This window comes from Capricornis sumatraensis, chromosome 15 (assembly GCF_032405125.1).
Source record: "Capricornis sumatraensis isolate serow.1 chromosome 15, serow.2, whole genome shotgun sequence".
Taxonomy (NCBI): domain Eukaryota; kingdom Metazoa; phylum Chordata; class Mammalia; order Artiodactyla; family Bovidae; genus Capricornis; species Capricornis sumatraensis.
This window is the reverse complement of record NC_091083.1, coordinates 70,823,071-70,832,346: the sequence shown is the minus strand read 5'-3', so window position 1 is coordinate 70,832,346 and position 9,276 is coordinate 70,823,071. Positions and strand designations below refer to the sequence as shown.

Here is a 9,276-nt window from a genome sequence, read left to right as displayed (position 1 = left end):
CCACCAGGCAAGATAACAAGAATTAGAGCACCTGCTTTGACTGTACCCTCCCAGCTCTGGAGTACTTAATTTTGAGAGATAAAAGCAAGTTAATTATAAAAGGTTCAGTTCAGTTGCTCAGTTGTGTTCGACTCTTTGTGGTCCCATGGGCTGCAGCACGCCAGGCTTCCCTGTCCATCACCAACTCCTGGAGCTTACTCAAACTCATGTCCATCGAGTCGGTGATGCTATCCAACCATCTCATCCTCTGTCGCCCCCTTCTCCTCCACCTTCAATCTTTCCCAGCGTCAGGGTCTTTTCCAATGAGTCAATCCTTCACATCAAGTGGCCAAATTATTGGAATTTCAGCTTCAGCATCAGTCCTTCCAATGAACACTCAGGACTGATCTGTTTTAGGATTTACTGGTTGGATCTCCTTGTGGTCCAAAAGGTGGTTCTGTAATAAACATCCTTATGGAGAGATGAGACCCCCCCCAAAAAAAACGTTCTCAGGAACATCTAGCAACACTTCTAGGCCAAACAGGGAGCCAGTCTAGCAGCAAAATCAGATGAAAGGTGTTGTGTTCCAACATAAGTCATGATCTCACATCTGAAGGAATCCATCATTAAACAGAGTAAGCAGGGCAGAGCAGAACACAGAAGATACAACTGAATGTAAATTCAAGGACTACACCTGTGTATACCAATGTGGGAAAGTCTCCAAGATACATTTTTAAAAGAAATGAGTGTAATTTATAGGAACTCCCTTTAAGAAAGGTGGGAGGGGGTGGAGTGTAGAAAATATATAGTGTTTTGCTTGTATTTTCGTGTGTGAATAGATAGACAAGAAACTAAGAGTTTGCCTGTAAAGAAAAAGGACAAGGTGAGTGGGTCAGGTGTGGGAGATTTTTTTCACTGCATACTTTTTCACATAGTTTTGATGTTTTAATCTTGTGAAAGTATTACCGTTCCAGCAAAAAAAAAGAGCACTATGAATAAAGGAGGTAGGTTGATTATTGCTCCCAGTTCTCCATTCCTCTGTAATGCCATGTGACTCTGTTGGGCTTCTCTCACTGTAGTCATTGATATTGAACTTGGCCATGGAATTCACTTTTAGCCTACGGACTGTTAGCCAAATGTGATCTGAGCAGAGGCTTTACCTGTGCCTGTGTGGCTTAGACTGCCCTCTCACCATGAGTCATGAGAACATGCTCTGAATCTAAAGAGGATGAGAGAGACACATGGAGCCGATCCAACACAAACTGCAGCCTGGAACTAATTCAGCCAACCTCCCTCCTCAAGTTGAGCTGTGCCCCTCTCCACTTCCTGACTGGTGTCCGTGGAGCCCGGTTGACTCCCTTCTTCCCTCCAAAGCCCCTAGAGTGGAAAATATATGAGTCCCTGGGGTAGGGTTTGTCATTTAATAAAACACGTCCCTGATTAGCATCCTTCTATGTTTGAGTGGCAGGGGACCATCAAAAGCCCACTTTTGAAATAGGGAGGACTTGAGAGTAAAGCACTAGAGAAAAGCAATCATTATCCACTGGGAAGGGAGATGAGAGAGTACGGAGTGGCAGGGAGGCAAGAAGCATTGAGAATGCTGAAGGTGGAGAACCTTGTGAGCGCCGGCAGCTTTGCACTCTCAGCGCTAGGGGGCGCGGCAGAGCGGGCTCGGAACACGGTGGCGGCTTCCTTGCGAGGATAAGGATCTTGGTGGTTCTCAAGCCACCCAGCTGGATGGCGGTCCGAAGTGCCCGGAGCCAGGATTCGTCGTAAGAACAGACAGGAACTGATGCGGGGAGGGGATGGAGGGGACGGGTCCTGAGGTGGATTCCCTCGCTCCTCAGTTCGACTCCCGAATGAACCTTGCTGGCCCTTTCTGCCTCCTTCGAATTCGGGTTTGCGAGCTCCCAGCGAACCCCTGCAAAGAACTCAGCTCTCTTCAGCTTCCATTCATGCACTTTGCTGTTGTGGGTTGAGGGAGGCAGAGATGGATCTCATCTTTCATTTTCGTAGGCCTGAATGCAGGCCTGGGGATGAGTGTATTGCCCACGACGGGGCAGAGTTTCCCTTGGGGCGCCTAGGAGCTTGGCTCTCCCGCCTCGGTCCTTCAGGGCCCAGGCGGGTGGAGGGGAGGAGGGGGCGGTGGACGATTTAGGGGGGTGACCCGGGCTCCCGGGAGCTGAGCACAAAGCCCGGAGCTATGATGCAGTGCAGCGGATCCAGGCGGGTCCGCGGAGGTGGCACCCGCTGTCCAGGGCGTGCTTGGTGTCTCTTTTGTCCTTTCAAAGACGGGAAGGACGGAGCTGGTGCAGCGTGACGCTCCTACCTTCACTTCCACTCCAGAAATCCGGGCTTTTTCTGAAGGCTATGAACCGAGCTCCGATTCAGAGAGCACCCAAGGGTGCGTGGACCCGCCGAGGAGCCACGAAGGCGGGACAAGCTGCCCCGGTCTGGGAAACGTCAGAAGGTGTAGGAGGACGGGAAACGCAGAATCTTCTGGCCAGCTCCGGATTCCAGCTCGCGACAAGAGTGACAACGGGGCATCAGGCGGATGATAGCAGGCATCTCAAATGGCCGGTTTAAATCCTCAGAGCCTCGGGCGGCCAAGGGAACCTAATTTTATCCCCCTTGCGCTCCCACTCCCTTTGGGTGACTGCGGAACCAGGGCAGTGCGCAGTTACCTCTGTCGCAGGCAGGCGTTCATGGATGGTCTGCACACGGAGGCAGGCACACACATTCATCAAGACTCTTCATGCCCCCACCCCACCCCACGCCCCGCGGGATATCGCGTAAGCTGCTCTCTCTCGCTCAGCGACACACACTCACCCACGCCTGTCACATGGGGCAGAGAGAAATGGCCACCGTGCATTCGGTAGTATCCCCCTTCTTTCCCCCGTGTGCCCTTTGCTCCGGGAGAAATCGTTCTAAACGAGGCCTCTGCCTTGATGGGAGAGACCAAAAACCTCCAGCATGACTTCTCTCAGTGAGAACGGCCAGCCGTCCTGAGCACGCAGATCTCATCTGGAGAGTCTAACCACGACCCATTCTCATCTTTCCCAAGACTGACGCCGTGGACGCGAGGGTTGCGCCTGGAGTAGGATCTGCGCACAAAAAAGAACTGCGTCCTCTGGGTATTTCAAGTAAACACTTCCTCAGATAGGCTGCTCAAAAAAGGGGGAGGCTGGAACACAAAGTGCTGTGCTTGGTGAATCTAAATAGTCGGATCTCTTCACTGTGGCTATGTAAACTCCACACAGAGGGGACTGAAGGGGGATTCTCCAGGGGGAGAGATGCGTGGGAGGCCGGGTTGGTTCCCACCCTGGGAAATACACAAGAGCCCTGCTGATTTCCTTTACAGCCTGTAAGTCATACTGTGGATTTCAGAGTCCTTGTCTATTGCCCCTCTCTCCTCTTCTAGACTGTAAGCTCCAGGAGGACAGAGCTGGGTTTGTTTCTCCAGGAAGCCAGCACAGTCCTCATCTCTGGTGAGCTGTCTATACATATTTGTTGAAAACCCTGTAGAGCTTTTGTTGTTGTTTAACTGCTAGGTGGTGTCTGACTCTTTGGGACTCCATGGACTGTAGCGCGCCAGGCTCCTCTGTCCATGGGATTTCCCAAGCAAGAATACTGGAGTGGGTTGCCATTTCCTTCTCCAGGGGATCTTCCCCACCCAGGGATCCAGCCTGCCTCTCCTACATTGGCAGGTGAATTCTCTACCAATGAGCCAGCAGGGAAGGAATTTTGTACACAGAAAAAACTTTTTTAAAAGGATTGGAAGTTGAGAGCATCCACCAAATTCTCAGATGGATCCAACTCCCAGGAAGAGAGTTGGGTTTAAAAAAAAAAAAAAAAAAAGCCTAGTCCTGGCGGCTGGGGACCAAGGTCACACGGAAACTCTGGGCGCACCGCCTGAGTCCCCCAAGCACCTGGAGAGCCTCCCCCTCCTCTCCCGGGACTCTTTCCCTACAGCTGCCTCTTTGCTCCCAATTGCTTCATCCGGGAGGGCTAGAGCCCGGATTCCCGCGCGTTCGAAAATGCAGAACTGAGCCAGGGCCGCGAGCGCCTTTGTTTCTTCTTTATTTGCGGGTATAATTATGCACCGCGCTCTAAATTAGAGATAGATTTTTTTTTCTGGTATACATTTCACCTTATTCACCACGAGCACACCACACGCACAGTAAAACAGTTCCACAACCTGATAAATTGCGCAGGATGAGTTTGGATTCCTGAAAACCGCAGGCAAGCCAGCCCCGCCGCGGCTCCTAGCCTCTCCGCTAGGCTGAAGGAAATTCGCCCACCCGAAACGGATTTCCCAGCCAGCCTTTCCCGCTGCGGGGTTGAAATGTCTCCGGAATGGGAAGCGCTCTTGCTGGAAATGGCCGGACGCTGCAGATTCCGAGCACTGATGGCTGTGAAATGTCCCCCCCAAGGTCAAGTTTCCGCGCCAGCGAGCTGCGCCCCCTTCTCCCTCCCTTCCCACCCCTCCTCTCGGTGACAGGGACCAAAGTGTCGGGGCCCCTACTGGAAGGACAGAAAACCTTGCCCGCAGATGCGCCCCCCGCCTCCCCCGAAACCAGGGTGTTTTGTGAAAAAGAAAGGACAACAGAAACGCAGACGCGATGGATGGTGGATCCCTAGCCCCTCCCACCCCCAACCCGCAGAATCAGAAACTAGGAACCAGAGATGTTGACGGCTTGGCTTCCCAAGCGCGGCGGCAGCGGGGCGCGCGGGGTGGGTGGGGGTGGGGTGGGTGGGGAGCGAGGAGAGCGCGGGAGCGCGGCCGCGGCTCGCTCCCGCGCGCCCTAGTCCTCCGCGTTGGTTCGGTAGGCCTCAATGAGGCCCTCCAGAGAGTGCACGAAGCCGGACACGCTGCAGATGCCGCCGATGACGAAGATGGCGACGTCGAAGAAGACCTGGTGCCACAGCAGCTTGCGCCAGAGCAGGCGCAGATGGAAGAGGCTGGGCAGCAGGAAGCAGAGGCCGGCGCCCGTGAGGCTGCCGGTGAGGCCCATGAGCAGCGCGAAGTGCGGCACGTAGATGGCCATGAGCAGCGTGAAGACCACCAGCGCGCAGCGCAGCGTCAGCCCCCACGACTTGAGGCGCCCGTCGCCGCCGTAGCAAGCGGGGAAGAAGGCGCGGCTGCCTTCCTGGAAAAGCGACTTCTCCAGCACCTCGACAGCAGCGAAGAAGGGCAAGGGGTAGGACAGCAGCGCCTTGGCCACCAGGAAGATGTTGACCACGGCGCGGATGGACCCGGGCAGGTTATCCGTGATGACCTCCTTGGTCTCATCGGCCCAGGTGAGGTAGGCGACGAGCGCGAAGAGGCCTTTGAGCACGCAGGCGGCGATGTGCGTCCAGTTCATCATGCAGTGGAACTCGCTGGGCTGCTGCATGTTGCCCTCCAGAGAAGGCAGGAAAATCTGCGACGTGTAGCTGAACACGATGATGCCGATGGAGATGGGAAACTTCTTGACGTCGATGTAAAACTTGACCTTCTCCCAGGCCCAATCGCGTGCCCGCGACAGGCAGTAGGCAATGACCAGAATGTTGATGACGAAGTGGGCCAATGTGCACAGCAGACTGAACTTGGACACGGCCTTGAGGTTCTTAAGGAAGGCGCAAGGCAGCAGTACCGCCGTGGCGATGATGGACCAGGACTTCTGCGACACGGGCAGCCCCGGGAAGCTGTTGTACATGAGGTTGCCGCTCACCACCACGTACAGGATGCAAGTCATCACCAGCTCGATGATCTGCGCTACGTTCACCACACGGCCGCCCAGCGTGGGGAAGCGCGGGGCGCAGCAGGCGTTGGCAATGGCCACGTACGAGTCCCGCACGCGCACCACCTCGCCGTCCTCGTTCTCCTCGTACAGGCAGGCGATGAGGATCTTGCCGGTGTAGCAGCACACCACGGCGGCGAAGATGATAAGGAACAATCCCAGGTAGCCGCCGTGCAGGATGGCGTAGGGCAGGCCCAGCACGAACATACCCTGCGGAGCGAAGAAGCAACCAAACCCGGGCGCTCAGAGGAGGAGGTCTCGGCGGAGGAGGGTCTAGGGGAGTGCATTAAGGGTGTCGCCGGAAGGGAGCGCTAAGGAAGTGAGAACTGGGCCTAAGTCTCTGAGAGAAGAGGTTAAGGGTAGGCTGGAATGAGGCTGTAGAGCGGCCTGAAGGGGGAACGTGGACGTTGAGTCAGAGATGGCGAGGGACGGAACCGAGAAGAGGTATGCTTAGTGGCTGGGAACTGGAGAGCGGGCTGAGTTGGGGGGTGGTTGTCAAGCTACAAAGACGAAAGGGTAGGTGGAGATACCTGGGGGTGGTTCGGAAGAAGGCGAGAAGGGGCTGGAGGGGGCGTGGCCGGAAAAGGGCAAGGAGAAAGGTAGAGAGCGGGGCCTGGGCCACTAAGAAAAGGGGGCACGGAGTCTAAGGTGGGGCGGAATGGGGTGCACGGAAGCTAAAGAGGGAAACGCAGGGGCCGAAGGGCCAAACCGAAGGAGGAAACTGTAAAAGCGGCAGCGGGAGGGAAAGGAGTCGGGAGAGGGAGGGAGAGGAGCTGAGCATGAGGCCAGCCTCAGGGGGGCTGCAAGGGAGGGAAAGAGAGGTTGCCTGCGAAGGGTTTCGAGTCGGGTGAGGCCAGGGGGCGCGGGGGCAGGGAGGCAGGATAGGGCAGTCTTAGGGCCAGGCCGGAATTGGGGCGCAGAGACGGATCCCTAAGGAAAGGGACTGAGGGGTGGAGGCAGGCAGGATGAGGGGCCTGCGGGGATAGCGCGAGCGCTGGGTCGAAGGCGGAATCAAGCCAGAGTCGAGAACCAGAAGCTGCGGGATGAGGCAGGCAGAGCTGTGGAAGGAAGGTTTAGAATCCACATGGGGAAGCAAAGCTAACGAAATCCAGGGCTCCCGAGGCTTGCAGGCCTCCAGCTTCCCACCCTGGCCTCCCACCAGGCCAACCGAACGAGCCCTTTAAAGATGCCCCAGGTGGAGGCGCGAGCAGAGGCCGAAGCTGGTGCGGTCCCCGGTCCCTGATTGCGCTTGGCCGTCCTACCCGGCCCTGGAGGGGGAGGCATCTTGGGTTGAGTCACTTATTGAGCGGGGCCCCTAAGAGTCCCGCGGAGCCCGGGTCCCTGAGTAACCCTATCTGGGCCTCCAACTCCTGAGAAACCCACGTTCTGCGCCCCAGCGACCATGCGCTCCGGGGACGCCGAGGATAGGGCTTGGGTTGCAAAGCCGCAGGGCCCGGGGACGCCCGGGGCCGAGGCCTCCTGTGCCCGGCGAGCTGCGGCCGGCCCGCCTTCGTCGGCGCCCGGGGTCGTTGTGCAGACTGCAAACCCGCTCTGGGTGGAAACCGGCGCCGCCTGGTGGGGACTGAGGGTTGACCGTAGGGGGACGGGGTGACGACCAGAGGAGGTTCAGAGCATCTGGAGGCGGCTCCGCCAGGGTCACACGTGGAGGAGCTGGTCGCCTTTTTGTCCCAGGAAACAGGGATTTCGGCCGAGAGGGGTGAGTCTGTGGGCAGGCAGCGCTGGGGCACCAAAGACCATGTTGTGCTTGTGTGGTCACACGTATGTGTTTGTGTGTGTGCATATTTGTGAATACTTGTTTGTCCCCGACAGGACTGCACCAGAGACAGCGCGTGGATCCTGTATGCATGAATCTGTGCGTATGTGAGTTATGTTTAAAAAGGTTTGTGTGTGTGCCCTTGGTATGTAGAGGTATGTGTTTCAGTGTGCGGGAGGTGTAGGGGTGTATGAAGGTGCATTTGAGGATAATCTTGTGGTCTATGTATAGACGGATGTCGTGTGAACCTGTGACCTGCGTTTCTTCGTTGGGGAGGGGGGCTGTGGGTATGTGTGTCTATCTATGTACATACACGCTGTCTGTGCGCGTGTGTCGTGTGTGTCGGGGGAGGAGACTCCCCGCACAGCGATTCCCCCCTCTTCCTTTCTACTGAAAATGCAGCTGTGAATCCATTCCGGAGTCCCAGGCGACACTGTTCCTTCCTATCCTGATTTTCTTTCTCCCTCACTCCTCCCCACTCCCCCTCCCCCCGTTTCCCTCGCTTTTGCAGGGTCTCCGGGCAAGCATCTCTGACCGAACCTCAGCTTTGCCATCCCGCGGCCGAGGACGCGGGAGAGGGGCCGGACCAGGGGGAGGACACATCGCCTGGGGGCGTAGATCCCCGCGCAGGGCTGAGAGGGATGGGGAAAGCCGAGAGTCCGGGTACTGGAGGGGGTCTTGAGGCTGAGATCTCCAAGGGACTCTGCTTCCGGCAGAGCCTGGTGCGCAGAACTGGGGGTGGGGGAGTCGGGGGAGGGGACAGGCAGAGCTGGGAATCCCGCGCTCACCTGGATAGCGTTGGTCACGTTCCAGCCTGCCTCCCACGCCGTGATCTTAGGCTTGTCGTGGCCTCCGAACTCGCCACCAGCTCCTAGGGCCTGGTCCTTGGAGCCCGAGGGCGGCAGGGGCGCGCCACCGCCGCGCTGGTAATGGATGTCTCCCTCGACGGGTGGTTCGGCGCCCTCGTCCCCGCAGGGCTCGCCTTCGCTTTTCAGGATGTCCATCTGCAAGCCCTGACGGTGCTCAAAGTCGAGGTCGTCGCAGTGTGCGAAGCCCACCGCCTCCTCGTCGGTGGCCGCCTGAAAACCCATCCTGGCGAACATGCCGCTCACCTTGGCCTGGGACTTGTTGGACACGGATGTGGCCACATTGGACAGCTTGCTGCGGAGCAGGGTGGCCATGGCGGCGGCGGGGCCCGAGGAAAGGACAGCAGGGACCGGGGACCCGGGGGACGCGCGGCCAGGCGGCGAGGGCCAGGGGGCTGCGAGGGCGCTATCTTCGCTCGCTCTCCCCGCGGCGCCCCGGGGCGCTCTGGCTCATGACCTCCTCCGCTGGCGTCTGAGGCTCGCTGGAGGCCGACCCGGCGGGCGGGCAGCGGGGCTGGCGGAGCGGCGGCGGCGAGTGCACTGCGGAGCTGCCGCGGGGCGCGAGGCTGGGCTGCGGAGGGCGGCGGCGGCGACGGCGGCGTCAGAGCGGCTACGCGAAGCTGGCGCGGCGCCCCCACCCGCGCGCAGCCCAAAGCGCTCCCGCCCCTCGGAATCAGGCGGTGATGCGGGTAGGGGGGCTGGGGAGGGAGAAACTCCGGGAGGCAGGAGGCGTGAGGAGGGGGCAAGGAGAAGAGAAAGGGGGCACCAAGGGACTCCGGAACCGAGATGGGGCCCGGAGAAGGGCGCCCACGGACGGGAGCGGGAGGGAGCGCGCGAAGGAGGGGTGCGGGGGCGGGGTGGGGGCCAGAGTGCT

At 58.4% G+C, this 9,276-nt stretch overlaps 1 protein-coding gene across 1 annotated transcript; it reads right to left on the bottom strand.

The window, feature by feature from the left end:
* Positions 1-4,784: 4,784 nt before the first annotated feature.
* SLC32A1 (solute carrier family 32 member 1) lies at positions 4,785-8,717 on the bottom strand. The gene is made up of 2 exons (XM_068987849.1): positions 8,325-8,717; positions 4,785-5,972 (listed from the first exon to the last, which is right to left on the bottom strand). The coding sequence occupies exons 1-2, from the start codon at positions 8,715-8,717 to the stop codon at positions 4,785-4,787; spliced, it is 1,581 nt and encodes a 526-aa protein (XP_068843950.1).
* Between the last annotated feature and the right edge of the window lie 559 nt (positions 8,718-9,276).